Consider the following 14,261-nt stretch of genomic DNA (forward strand, 5'->3'; position numbering starts at 1 on the left):
GTTGCTCCTATTATTACTTTTACTAAATACTTTTAATAGGCTTTAAAACTCGTTGAAGTGGGTTTTTAAAAAAGTTTTTTTAACTTTGATTCTATTTTCTATGAAATGGACTATAGTTTATCTCTAATTGTATACTAATATTTGCATTGTTTACTTTTAGGGGTGATATATGGTCTGTTTTTCAATGCGTGAGTGTGTGTGCAAATGCTTATGTACAAATATGTGTGTGGTTTCAATCTCAAATGAATTTTTATTCTGAGGACTAGAAAAAATAAGGTCATCTGAAAGGCCTCCTCCGAATAGGTGTGATAGCCAATCTTGAATGTCAATCTGTAGGAATTTCGTGATTGAAAAAACAGGTTTTATTGTAAATTGATTCCAGTTACTAGATGGTTGATGAGTACGATGCAGAGCACTATATCATAGCGGTGGTCTGACACTGTCATTTATTTTCCAAAATCTTTTCAAAGTTTCTTGAGCAAAAGTGTCTGCGGCAATAATAGGTAGACATATAACCACGTCATGGAGGTCAAATCCTGGTCTCCTCCACTTCCTTGCTGTGTGATATTGGGCAATTTACTTAACCTCTCTTTGCCTCAGTTTCCTCCCTTTAAGTTGGGGTTAATAGTAGTAGCTGTCTTTTAGGGTTGTTGTGAAGATTAAATGTTCATAAAGGCGTCTAGGCTAGTGTCTGTGAGATTATGACATAAACCTTAAAAACGAAGATCTAAATTTTGGAATGGGTGTCTATTTTCAGTAACATGAAATATATATGAATATTTATTAGAAGATAAAGGCACTTTAAGTTGACATTTTGTGCAAAATCCATTATACTGAGTCATTGTTGTCTGGTGGAAATGTGAATCAGGAAAATTAAATAAAGGTGACCGAATTTAGAGCTAAATGCATTGAGAATGAGACATGAACCTCTGTGGTACTTTAATCATTCCCAGACTCAAAATCATGTACTTTCAGTGTACCAGTGTCCTTTGAAATTGTAACGTGGGGTCTAGAAATAGTTATACCTTCTCAAACGCCTAATCCAATAACCTGGAAATTGCTCTTCATTCTTTTACACTACTGAGTGGAATTAAGAATAAGGGCGTTAGCCAGTCTTGAATGCCATGCTATGGGAATCTAGTGATTGAAAAACAAAAGTGTTTTGGTAAGTTGACCCCAATTATTAGATAGACTGATGATGATGGTGATGCAAAATATCGTATCACAGCAATGGTCTGATACTGAGGAATTACTGATTCAAGACTATGAGTTCTCTAATTTGTATTAACTAGAAAGGAATCCTCAAGTCTCATAGTTGTGTTGAAACATCATGTCAAACATAAGATGAAATGTGAAAAAAATATCCACTTAACTTATTTTTCAACAAGCTTATTTTATAAACCAGTGTTGAAATTGCTCACTTTTAATTCAGATGTATAGACTTCTGTACATACCTAATGCACACAGTCTCCTATTTGGATATGAGATGAACAGTTATAGATTAAGCATATTAGTGTATAGTTGCCAAGGAAACATTGGTTTTTTTTTACCTCAATGTTAAAATTCACGGTAATGATTAATATATGAGTTAACAGTGTACTCTATAATTTCTGATTTACAAAATCATTAAATGCTAGAAGCATTTACCAGTGAACACATTATTATCCAGTTTTCATAGCCTTGGTTACATCCCTTCTGAAAATGACTCTCAAACCCGCTTGCCCACCTGTCTATGCTGCAGTCTTCCGCTCTGCCCTAACCTGTCTGCCTGGATGACTCACGACCGCCCATGGCAAAGCTAGAACTTACTGTCTTTTCCCATCCATTCCCTTTCTGACTTTCAGTTGTTATGCTGCTGAATCCACTGCCATCTCCTGGCGGGGATGACCCAGGTCCTCTGGAAGATCTCCTGTGGCTTCGGTTTCACCCACGGGTCTCATGAGTACAATCCTGCTGCTGTTGTTACTTGCCCATCTCCTCCTCTAAGCATTCTGCCTTCTGCTTTTTTCATTGCTCTGTTATTCTTCATATTTAATTACATGCTGCCTGTGCTCTCTGCCACTTTGCTCCCACCTACCTCTCCTCCTTCTTGCCCATTCCTTTCACTGGAACCAAGCCTTCTCCCACCCTCATTCCCCAGTCCCACACCCTCCCCCAGGACTGCCTCAGCAATTCTGCCTTTGTCAAGCAGCCCCACCTAAACACTCAACTGAATAGATGGAATTCAGGGAATCCATAGAAACTTGGGTTCTTTACCCCTGGCACATCTTTAGATCTCTGTAAAAGTAGATGCTGTTTGGAATATTCAGATGTTAGTGTAAACATTTTGTGACCCACAATCATAGTTTTACTATTCTAAAACAAACAACAACAACAACAACAAAATCGGGAAACCCAGGAAACGTATGAAGAGGAAAATAAAGTTGCCTGCAATCTCATCTCTTAGTGATGACCACTGTTAATATTTAAGTGATAAATAGTCATTTAATAGTTCTTATGAGGCTGATAGGAGCCTTTGTAAGGCTACATTTGGGGTAGGTGGTGGATTAAACAAATAGTAGAAATATTACTGGCTCAGGGCATTTCAGAAGTCAGAGGCAAGGTATTTGCTAGCATCTTTTGTAGTACTTTTTGGTTTGGTATTTAACTTAGATTAGAATTTTCTTTTGCAGGGAGCAGGCGGTCATTATTAGGGTGAAACTATATAAAGTCTATGCATAGCTTCTCACATTGAATGGAAGACAGTTTTGCTCACAGGAATGTTCTGGGTATAGAATTTATGTGGTTTCTTTTCCATTTAGATTCCACAAAAAATTTTTATCACATATAATTTACATGTAACCTGAAATGACTGCCCTTTAAAATTAGTCCTTAACTAAATTGCATTGAATTGTATAATTTGTGTATTTTTATAATGTACATGTATTGTACATTCTATTTTTAAAATACAAAGTAAACTATATTAATGCTATTTATCTGCCTTCAGGGCTCCAGGAAAATTAAATTTGATTTGCTTTTTATTATGTTATTTTATTACTCTATCTAATTATATAATATGTACCTTATTCTTATGTAAATAAATTGATTGAGATCAGATTATGAAGGACAGATGGCAGAAGTGCCTCATTCTTTGAATTCAATTTGGCTTTCTTTTAAACTTATTTTCCAGCTTATAGATAATCAAGTCTAAAATGTTTTACAAAAATAGTAGGAATTCGTGCAACCCTTAAAACGTAATGCATTGTTTCTTCTGCTCCGAGTGCAGGGGATTTACTTGTTCCAATGGTGCATCAAATAAATCCTTGGTATCTTGGGAAACAGGCCCTGGTGTTTTTACATCAGGAACAGCTCTCACTTGACAGAATTTTAATTACTGTGTGTTCTTCACTTTTGTGATCACCAGGTTCTCTTATTCAAGTACCTTCCGTTGAGAGGGGGAAACTTAGTAAAGTTCGCCTGGGTTCATTGTCTTTGAAAAAGGAAGGAGAAAGACAATGCTTCTTGTTTACAAAACACTTTTTAATTTGTACAAGAAGTTCAGGAGGAAAGCTGCATCTGCTCAAGGTACTGGTTTTATATGACTATTCCATTTATGTTCCATGCACTTAAGAGGCATTGAGGTTAACTTAATTATGACTTTCCTATGCCTGCTATCATAAAATAGATTGTCAGATTTCATGGTGAGGTAATATACAGTTACCAATCCTGACATTTACTTTGTTGGCAATTGGATCCAAAGTAATAGAAATTTAAGTGTCCATTGCCATAAAGAAGAGCAATTAAAATCATAACCTGGACAAAATTACTAGTTGGTGACTACTGAGCTACAAAAATCTTGTCAAATTACTGCAGTGTACTGATTATATAATATTTACTAAATGCTCTTTTATCTTGCTCAGTACCAGGAGTGAGCAAACTATGGCCCGCAGCTTGTTGCCTGTTTTTGATAATAAAGTTTTATTGGAACACAGCCATACTCATTTCCTTACATATTGTCCTTGGCTGTTTTCATGCTTTTATAGAACAGCAGATTTGAGCAGTTGCGATAGAGATCACATGGCTTGCAAAGCCTAAAAGCTTTACTAGCTGGCCCTTAACAGAAGAAGTCTGCCTATCTGTACCTTCTGTTATTAGTGCCTGAAAATATTATCCAGCATCACAACAAAGGCTTCCTACTGCTTAAATCACTTCCTGGTTGGAGAGTTCTGCCGTTTGCTGAGCTGCATTCACTCTACAGGGCCCCTAAGGTGCCATATAGTCTCCCATAGACTGACTTGCTAAATTTTATAAACATCGGGAGTGAGAGTTGGATGTGGGGAAGAACCATGAAGTTCAATGAATTCAATTACTTTTACACATCTAAGTTTAATTTTGGACTCTATGAAAAATTATTTATGAAGCAGAATTGCTATTTTCTTCTGTGGCAGTTTGAATGTAAGGTTTGCAAATCACAGGTTCCCAACCTGTGAAAGACTCTTAGCCTCTTAATGAAAAATTGGTCTGTTTCCAGACAGGTGGAGTTCTCTCTCTAATAGAATGTACATTGGTTGAGGAGCCCGATACAAGCGATGATGACTGTAAGTCACATACTATCACTTAGAATTATATTAGAATTAAATAGTCCTGTGGTTTTTATTGATTCATAGCTAAGAAGAGCTGCTTAAGGAAGCAGGAAAGATGTTAAGAATAAACTCCCTGAATTCATTTTTATATGAAAAATTCTGTTGAGCTATTTAACCTGTGACCTTGTTAAACCGTCTTTGTGAATTCACATTTTACTGAATTTGTCTCTTGATAGTGACTTTGCAGTGGCAGAAAAGAAAGGGATTGAATTAGTGTGTTGGAATTCCGTAAATTATGGAAATTAAAAAAAAAAAAACCATGAAATGAGAAGGAAAGCAGGATCCTAGTCCTGAGTAACCTACTGATCTCAGTTTCTTCATCTGCTTATGAGCTTAACAAAGCCTTCCCCATGCCCAAGAAGCACCACATTGCTGAAATGAGATTCTGGACTTAAATGCACATTGATTGTATTACTAGAACCCTGTGAAAGCAACTGTCACTCATATTTTTGTGTTCACATCTAATTGTTTGGTTTACATGTGTTGAAGCCAAAGGTTCTGGGCAAGTGTTTGGACACCTGGATTTTAAAATAGTGGTGGAGCCTCCTGACGCTGCCCCTTTCACTGTGGTCTTGTTAGCACCTTCACGCCAGGAGAAAGCTGCCTGGACAAGTGACATCAGTCAGGTAAGCAAGTGGCTTTGGCCCTAAGTTGGGTTTTTTTTGGTTTTAAATTTTACAACATAAACTTTTGGGAAGGAGTTTTAGAGTCAATTTATTTTTATTAGAAAATTATATCTGGTTGCTGTGGTCACTACCAGTACCACTATATGTCTTCATGTATTAAATCATTTGTGGTTGTTGTTTGTTTAAAATTTACTTGAAATGTAGTTATTGCATTTTGTGTCCTGGGCACTTTTGTACAAGCTGATAATGTAATCACTTGTGTTGGACAGTGTTAAAATTGCCCTGTGAGTAATAAATTCTCCACTGACCTCACTAGATTTTTTTTTTTTGCTTATTTGTTACTGAGGTAGGAAAATGGTGAGAGATTCAAAAACAGCTAACAAGGACTATGGAATCAAATCAAAGAAGAGATACTGTCTGTAGTATGAAGCCTGAAAATGAGCTCCTGTATTTTATATAGAAAAAATTAGGGAACAGATTTGCTTACCTTTCCTTGATCAGCAATGCCCAGTTAGGGAATTGCTTCATTTATTCAGCATTTGAAAGAATGTCAAAACTAGTGATGATTGGACTTGGGCATTCTTCAATCCAAGCTCCACATTAATTTTGGTTCCATTAACCAATCTAGATGAAAAGGGAAGCTGTGTAAGGAAAATATTAAAAGAAAGCTTGATTATTATCTTCAAATTTGTTAACTCAAGGAAGATTGGGGCAAACAGGAAAGGCATATGCTATAGATCCCATTGTCTTCCTTTTCCGAAGAGCTCATAGTACTTATATACAGTAAGTCCCCTACATACAAACTAGTTCTGTTCTGAGAGCGCATTCATAAGTCCAATTTGTTCATAAGTCCAACAAAGTTAGCCTAGGTACCCAACTGACACAATTGACTATATAGTACTGTACTGTAATAGGTTTATAATACTTTTACACACAAATAATACATAAAAAAACAAACAAAAATTAAAGAAAATGTTTTTTAATCTTACAATACATTACCTTGAAAAGTAGTGTAGTACAGTACAACAGCTGGCTCTTCTTAGCATACCAGCTACATCACTGCTACTTTTGCACTTGCTTCCGGACATCCTGGGCTTGAAATGAGATACTGTACTACTGAACTCTATATAGTACTGTACAGTAAAGTACACAAAAGCACAACCACTTGTACAGGATGCACGCACGTGACAATGTACGCCAGACACGTGAACTAACTTACGTGATTGGACATGCAAACGCACGTTAGCATCTTTGGAAGTTCGAAACTTGAAGGCTCATATGTAGGGAACTTACGGAACTTACTGTATAAGACTTAGGTATAAATAGAAACTATATCATAGTTCTTCAGATACTTAATTTTTTTCGGAGTGACTGAAAACTGAGGGGAAATAGAAAGAAAATGAATGGGCAAAATAATTATTTTTGTATGTCAAAGAAATTTTACAGTCTCATTTGACCCTTACAGTAGTATTCTGAAGGCTAACAGAAATAGTAGTCCCATTTCACAGGTGAGAAACCTGAGGTTTGGAAGGTTAATAAGCATTTGTCCAAATATACAACTGTGTTGAGTCAGGACTCAAACCTAATCTAGGTCTTTTATTAGCACTCTAAATATCCTCTACTGGAATTCTGGACTTTTACTTCTTTTCTCCCAGGACTGTTTTGATGATGAATAAATAGCTGAAGTGAAGGTGCTGCTTTTCTGGTTAACAAAGGAATGAAAATATGGCATCTTGTGTATTTGCATAATTACATCCTTGTGGTGATTTATTAATACTTTCATTAGCTCTATGCTGTATGAATTAATACTTTAATTAAGTCTCTGTAGTACATCTTTTACCTGATGAGACTCTGAATCAGTGATTGATTCTATGCACGTTAATTGAGCAATCACCATGTGCTGCCAGGTACTGTGTAGGTACCAGGGATATGGCAACAGTCCCTGCTCTCAAGGAGATAGGCAGGCTAGTAGGGAAGAAAGGGAAGTAGACAACTTAATGCAACAAAATTTTGTATGTGTTGTGAAGCCAAGATAAGCAGGAAAAATAGGGAGAATTGGAGTGTAGGCAAAGATGTTTTTCCAGCTGCTTATAGCTTCTACCTTATGATGTGACTGGGGCTCCTAAGATACAGAGTTGATAAAAGCATTAAGTGATCTTCCTTAGGGGGCCTGGTGAGGCATTGCTAAGAGAGAAAGACCCATGGGGTGCATGAATGATTCTATGCCTGGTCCTTTAAAGAAAGGATCCAATACTTTGCTTCCCAGAAGCATCCAAGTGATTCTCTCTACTTAGTCTACATCTTGAGTTGAGTATACAACTGCTTCCTGTTTCTCCAAGTTTCTATGACTAATATATTAAGCTGATTATATGTACAATTGAATTGGAGAAGGTAACAACAGAAAATTGTATCTTTCTGAGGGACGATGATATCATTACATGAAATTACTGTGTTCCATAGAGCCTTGATATCGTGTGTCTTTGACACTTATGATTTCAGCCATTCAATAAGTATATTTATGCAGTGATACTGTATGCCAGGCACTATTTAGGCACTTGTGATATATCATGGACAGGAGGCAACAGCAACAAAAAATTCCCTGACCTTGTGTAGCTTACATTCTAGTGTGGGGAAAACTGAAAACAGCAGTATACATAATAAGTAAGTATATAATATTTTATGTCAGAGGGTGATAGGCCAGGGTAAGAAGGATTGGGCTACTGGAGGTAGATGGGGGTTGGTACAATTTTTAAAAGGTGATCATCTTATTTTGAAGAAGACATCTAAACAAAGACTGCAGCAGGTGATGGAAATACCGTGTTGATATGTAATGAAGGGAAAGTTGTTCCCTTGGCAGTGCAGAGGGAACAGCCACTACAAAAACTCTAGAGTAGGAGGACACTGCATATTTTGAGTAATAGCATGAAGGCTAGTGTGGCTGAAGGGGAATGTGCAAGAGGGAAAATAGAAAAAGAGGAAATAATTTAAGTGGAGTTGTTAAGTAAGCAGTGGGATATAGATGTTAAGCGCTTGGAGGGAGGTCCAGGTGGGAGACTCTATGCCATTGAGATGGTATTTAAGGCCTGTTGAGTTCACCCAGGGAGTAAATGTAGATAGACTGAGAAGAGGGCCATGGACTGGGTGAGGAGTCCTGGAGAACAACAAAGAAGAGAAGGAATCAGCAGAGCAATTGGAGGATAGCCAAGAGGACATGGTGTCCTGTAAGTCAAGTGAAGAAAATGTATCAGGGAGTGGGGAGTGATTATGTCAGCTGCTACTGAAAGCTGAGTCTGGTAGTGAGTGTTCTGAGATGCTTAGTGATTTTCCTGACTCAGGGTTTGAATGGTGAGTGGTAGACACAGAGTGCTCCACTATTGATTGAGCCTAGCCTACTGCCCAGCAGCCTGCATCTCAACCGGGCTTTGTTCTCTGCTTAAAGCATTTCATCTTATGGGAAAAATTATGTGCTATACACACGTTGATGGAATTTGTCAGTATTCCAAGTATGCCTCTGGACATATTCATTATTAAGATGAGTCTACAGAATGCTTGAAAATGTACTTTTTAATATTTTATCATGTATATGTAAAAATATGGACACAAAAAGGAAACCAGAAAGACTCCCAGCACCCAGATCACTAAATAAATGTTTATCAAAGTGTCTTCCACAGATAATTACTGGAAGGTTTTTTTCTTTTTTTTTGAATTTTTGAATTTTATTTATTTTTTTTATACAGCAGGTCCAAAGGTTTTTTTTTTTAAATACAGATTCCTGAACCCACATTCCAGACACCCCCCAGGTTTAACAAGCTCCACAGATCATTTTTGTGCAATTAAATTCGAGAAACCCTGTTCTGAAAATCAAATGTTTCCACCTCTAAAACCCTCATAATCCTGCCATACAGAAATAATTTAACAGTTCGGCTCTACGTGTATATATGCATCATTTTTTGCTTTTTACATCTTTTTATATTCCTGTGAATTTGTCATATTGGTATCTTCTAATAGCAATATATGTATATTCTATCATGTTAACTTACCACTTTTCTAGCTCTTTCTGAATAATTAGGCATTCAGGCAGTTTCCAAGTTTCAGCATTAATATATGATGTGGTGCTAACCATCTTTGCACAGGGAGTTTCTCCCCTTTTAAAGGTCCCTTGGTGGTGTATCTTACCCACAGCCAGTAAGGCTGGTACAGGGGGCCTGATCACTTTCATGATTTCATGATACATGACTCGACAGACTGCCCAAACGCTCCAAGGAATATGTAACTCATCATTTCACAACATCATCAGCAAGGTATCTATGCAACTTTCTTCTAAGTCCTGCCAATGTTGAGTTTTGTCACATTTGTCACATTTTCCTATTTAATGGAAAAGTGATATTGCTTTCTAGTGGTTTCAATTTACATTTCTGTAATTATCAGTGAGACTAACATTTTCCACTGTTTCTGTTTCTTGTCTGTTTATACCAGATGGACATTTATCCATTGGAGCTATCCTTACAGACTAGGGAAATGAGCATGTTCTTTCAGTCCAAATTATGAATATGTTCTCCATTATGTTGTCTATTTATTTTTGTCACTCTTTGTTTTGCAAAATTTTAATTTTTCCTGGCTTGATTTGATACCACCTTGCTAAACTATTGTACCATGTTATACTAATCACGTGTAGTTCTTATTTGAGATAATAAAGTGGTGCCTGACTATTGATACAATCCCAGTTTCACATAGAGAACTCTATGCAAAAATTAAGATGTTTAGCTTTGTCAGGCCTCTCTCTCTGAAGCTGTAATCTTTAGAAGTAACAATGGCTTGAACGATTAATTATACTTTTAGTTCCACCAGCAAGGTCATAATTAACCGTTGGTGCCTCCAACAAAATGTGCAAGTGGTTAATGGTCTTGACCAATAATTCTTCCCTTTTTCATCTATTTATAGGGAAAAATTTGAGGCTGAAGATTTGACCATTCATTTCAATATAGTGCATTCATTTGTGCATGTCTCACTGTCATACATAATGGTGTATTAAACAGATTTTTCTATAATTATGGGTATCAACTAAAATGCAGAATTAAAATTCACCTCTGAGCTTCTTGGTTTGGGCAGATGTGTCAAAATACAGGCAAATTTGTAGCACACTGACATGCTTCCTCCCTTAAAATAACTTCTCTGGAATCAATAGGGAATATTTTACTTTAATATAAAAAGGTGAAATTAAAAGAGAGAAATTGAATTTACTGTTCTTCCTACTACTTAGAAGTATTAGGAAGGTAAAAAAAAATATGGTGACACAGTAAACCACTGACTTTGACCAGATATTTCCTTAAGTAAGACCCTCAAAAAACCTTGCTGGAGGGAATTCCCTGGTGGACCAGTGGTTAGGACTCTGTACTTCCACTGCAAGGGACACAGGTTCAATCCCTGGTCGGGGAACTAAGATCCCACAAGCTGTACAGTGCGGCCAAAAAAACCCCCAAGAAACAAAAAATAAATCAAAAAAATTACCTGGGGCTTTTGTGAGTATACATATTCCCAGGCTCCACCCTGGTCATAGTCATCACAAACTGAACTAGAATAGCTGTGACCTAGGAATCTGCTTTTGTTAATATCCTATTAATTTCAAGGTTTATAGTAATTCACATAAATTCAATATATCCTTAAAGATTTGTGACATCCTGATTATTTTCATGTCTTTCTTCTTAACTGAGTGAACTGCATTCATTTTCCCAGGACTCAGTCTCTTCTCCCCAACACAACCAAGATATGTGCTTATATGATCATGAATATATACCATGGCTTCTAATGTAAATATGTTCATACACACATTCGTAAACATAAATTCTGTTGTAGTTTAACTTTTTTCTGGAAGAGAACTCTTTCTTCAATGTAGCAGTACTGAAAATGCCAAATGGAAGTGAGATAAAAGCAAAATACTCTGGTTGATGTAGAATTGGTGGACCCAGAGCCCCCAGGAGTCCTGTTTGTTCACACCCTTGCTGTCACTGAAGCCTGTCTGTGGAGCCTCCAAGAAATGAGTCCATTTCAAAACCACTCCTCTAGTTATAAAGCAGAAAATAACACACCACTGTAAAGCAATTATACTCCATTAAAGATGTTAAAAAAACCAAAAAACACTCCTCTATTATAAATATACCGTAATATGTTTTATATATACATGTATGTATATAGATATAGATATATATATATATTCATCCATTGCACAGATAGGTGTGGCAGTTATCAAAGACCTTTTTGTACATTTAAATATGACTTCTTATTACATGGTCTTTTGAGCTATAGTTCAGATTGCATGTACATTTTCTTCTCCTGAAACTTGAGTGTAAGTGAAAATTTCTTTTTCTTCCTGTTGAAAGTAATTTTAATGCTTAACACAATGAATCAGAAAGATTTATGAATGAGATCTGACATTGGATAGTAAGATGTTCAAAAGTGGTCACATAAATCTTCTCTTTTGGATCGAAAACACTTATCCCGAGTTTCAATTCTGGCAGTGTGGAGGACTGCACCGATTTAGATCCCTTCTAGCTACAAACAAGAAATGTTTAATACATAAAATCAGTATAATAAAAAAATTTAATACATTGGTGGTATTTACAGATATAAAGGGAAATCTCTAGTTGCCGGAAATAACAAGGGGACTTAAAGTCAGGGTAGACAGCATGTAAACTGAAGACATAGAGACTTGGGAATGATTTTAGTTTGGATATTGGTCCCACGCCCGAGGGGTATTAACAAAAGGAGCGAGGGTTAGCCTTGGGCCCCTAAAAGGAATTGAGATCCTTGTTTGAAGCCCTTGTTTGAAGCCTGGGCATTGGAAGCCTGCCCCCTCCATGAAATAAGAACTCAAAAAACCCATTAGGCCAGGAAAGACATAAGGAAGTTTGTCTTTGTCTTGGGTTCTGAATTTTCTTTTAATTAATTAATTAATTGATTGATTGATTAATTTTTGGCTGCCTTGGGTCTTCGTTGCTGCACACGGGCTTTCTCTAGTTGTGGCGAGCGGGGGCTACTCCTCTTCGTTGCGGTGCGCGGGCTTCTCATTGCGGTGGCTTGTTTTGTTGCGGAGCACAGGCTCTAGGCGTGTGGGCTTCAGTAGTTGTGGCACACGGGCTCAGTAGTTGTGGTGCACGGGCTTTGTTGCTCCTCAGCGTGTGGGATCTTCCCGGACCAGGGCTCTATCCTGTGTCCCCTGCATTGGCAGGCGGATTCTTAACCACTGTGCCACCAGGGAAGCCCCTTGGGTTCTGAATTTTTAAAAAGCTCCTTTGAGAAAAACAAATGTGTTTCTGGCCTATGGATTTGAAATTCAGAGTTACAATATTCACATGGTGTGAAAATTCCAAACTGAGAAATTAATGCAAAAACAATATTTGGACTGTTGCTAACCCAAAATGCTTGGTAGAAGCAAACACAAAGTCACTGCATTAGCAACACCTCAACAGTTCAGGGCTCATGACAAGGTGCTCAAAATCAAAAATTACAAATCTTGTGAGTAAACGATCTATCAAGAGCGAGAGTCAGAAGACATAGTGAGCAGTATAATTAGCACTGCTGGAACTTCAGATAATAAATAGAGTGATAACTTAGAAAAGACTGTGAAAAAGAATGTTTAAAACATAATAAAGCTATGAAAGGAAGGGAGGAAGGGAGGAAAGGAAGAAGGAAGGAAAGAAAAGAATAGATCACTGTGTAAAAAGGACCAGGCTGATCAGTCAAAGAACCAAATAGAAAATCGAAACATGAAAACTATAGCCCTAAGTCATCCTAAGGCTGTTGTCTGTGTAACTATATTATTGCTTAGACTGTTAAAGGAAACTGAAGGAACACTATTTACTTGCCACAATTCTTACCAAGCAGCATCTCTGCCCTCCCACTTCCTGTGTTGGTTACCCAAGTGGCATCCTCATTCTGCTCAGAAACAGTGAGAGTGAAAAGTCTAAGGAATAGCTAGAAACGTCACTGGGGTGAAGGATCACTTAACCCGTCCTTCCTTTCCCTGTCTGCGTGCAGTATCTGTCCCTATACAATCTTTTCCCCCATTCCTCCAAACCCCACACTCATAGTTTCATAAGAACAGGGATAATGTTAATCCATTTTCCCACTGGAATTAGGAAAGTGAATTTAAAGTAGTTTACCTTATTCATCTTTTTAAAAAATATTTATTTATTTTGTTGTGCTGGGTCTTAGTTGCAGCAGGTGGGCTCCTTTGTTGTGGCATGAGAACTCCTAGTTGCAGCATGCATGTGGGATTTAGTTCCCTGACCAGGGATCAAACCTGGGCCCCCTCTCTCTTACTGTCTTCTCCATTATAAACGTACACACCGGCCAGCCTCATCTCTTCGTTTTCCCCTGTTTGTTCATGCTTAGAAATGGAGTCATTGGCGTCTCTTTTCATCTAGCCCTGACTGAGAGCTCTCCCTTTGAGGTCCTGTGGCTGTTTTGAGGCCTAAGAGGATACCCCACCTACTGGTAGCTTGGCTCACTGGTGGAAACATTGACTCCATACAACTGGATACTAACTTAGGATATTGCAGTTTCAGGACTTATGGAAGAATACCATGTCCAACTTCCTGCTGCTCAAAACTGATAGGAGGAGCAGCGTTTATTTAGCCTAAAGAAGAGCAGCCTATACATACCCTTTTCTGAAGAGTGTGAAATCTGTGCTTGGAACCAGACGAGCAAAGGCAGGCCCCCCTTCTTTGGGGCCCGCCACAGAGTGGTTAGTTTGGCACTGTACTCTTCATCTAGTGTTGAGGGAGTTTATAAGAAATGGTTTGGTAAAAACTGTGATTACTTTAAGGATGTCGTTGAGGATAATGTTCACGACATTATTCAGTGTTTTCCTTATGAGAACCCATGAGATAATTTTCCTCTGGACTCAGACTAGGGTGAATTGAGCTTCTGTTAAACCATGAATTTTGTAGCTCATCATGTGGCCCCCTTTGAGTTGGCTGCTCCATAGCTCAGCTAATTTTGAGGACCATGTATA

General features: G+C 37.7%; 1 protein-coding gene across 1 annotated transcript in view; it reads left to right on the forward strand.

The window, feature by feature from the left end:
- Positions 1–14,261, forward strand: part of RASGRF2 (Ras protein specific guanine nucleotide releasing factor 2) — a 224,169-nt gene that overhangs the window by 99,048 nt on the left and 110,860 nt on the right. Inside the window, exons 10-12 of the mRNA XM_061187956.1 lie at positions 3,404–3,564; positions 4,511–4,577; positions 5,112–5,248. Coding sequence (XP_061043939.1) covers positions 3,404–3,564; positions 4,511–4,577; positions 5,112–5,248 — 365 coding nt within the window. The remainder of the gene's footprint in view (positions 1–3,403; positions 3,565–4,510; positions 4,578–5,111; positions 5,249–14,261) is intronic.

The sequence above is a fragment of the Eubalaena glacialis genome, chromosome 4 (genome assembly GCF_028564815.1).
Source record: "Eubalaena glacialis isolate mEubGla1 chromosome 4, mEubGla1.1.hap2.+ XY, whole genome shotgun sequence".
In the NCBI taxonomy this organism is placed as follows: domain Eukaryota; kingdom Metazoa; phylum Chordata; class Mammalia; order Artiodactyla; family Balaenidae; genus Eubalaena; species Eubalaena glacialis.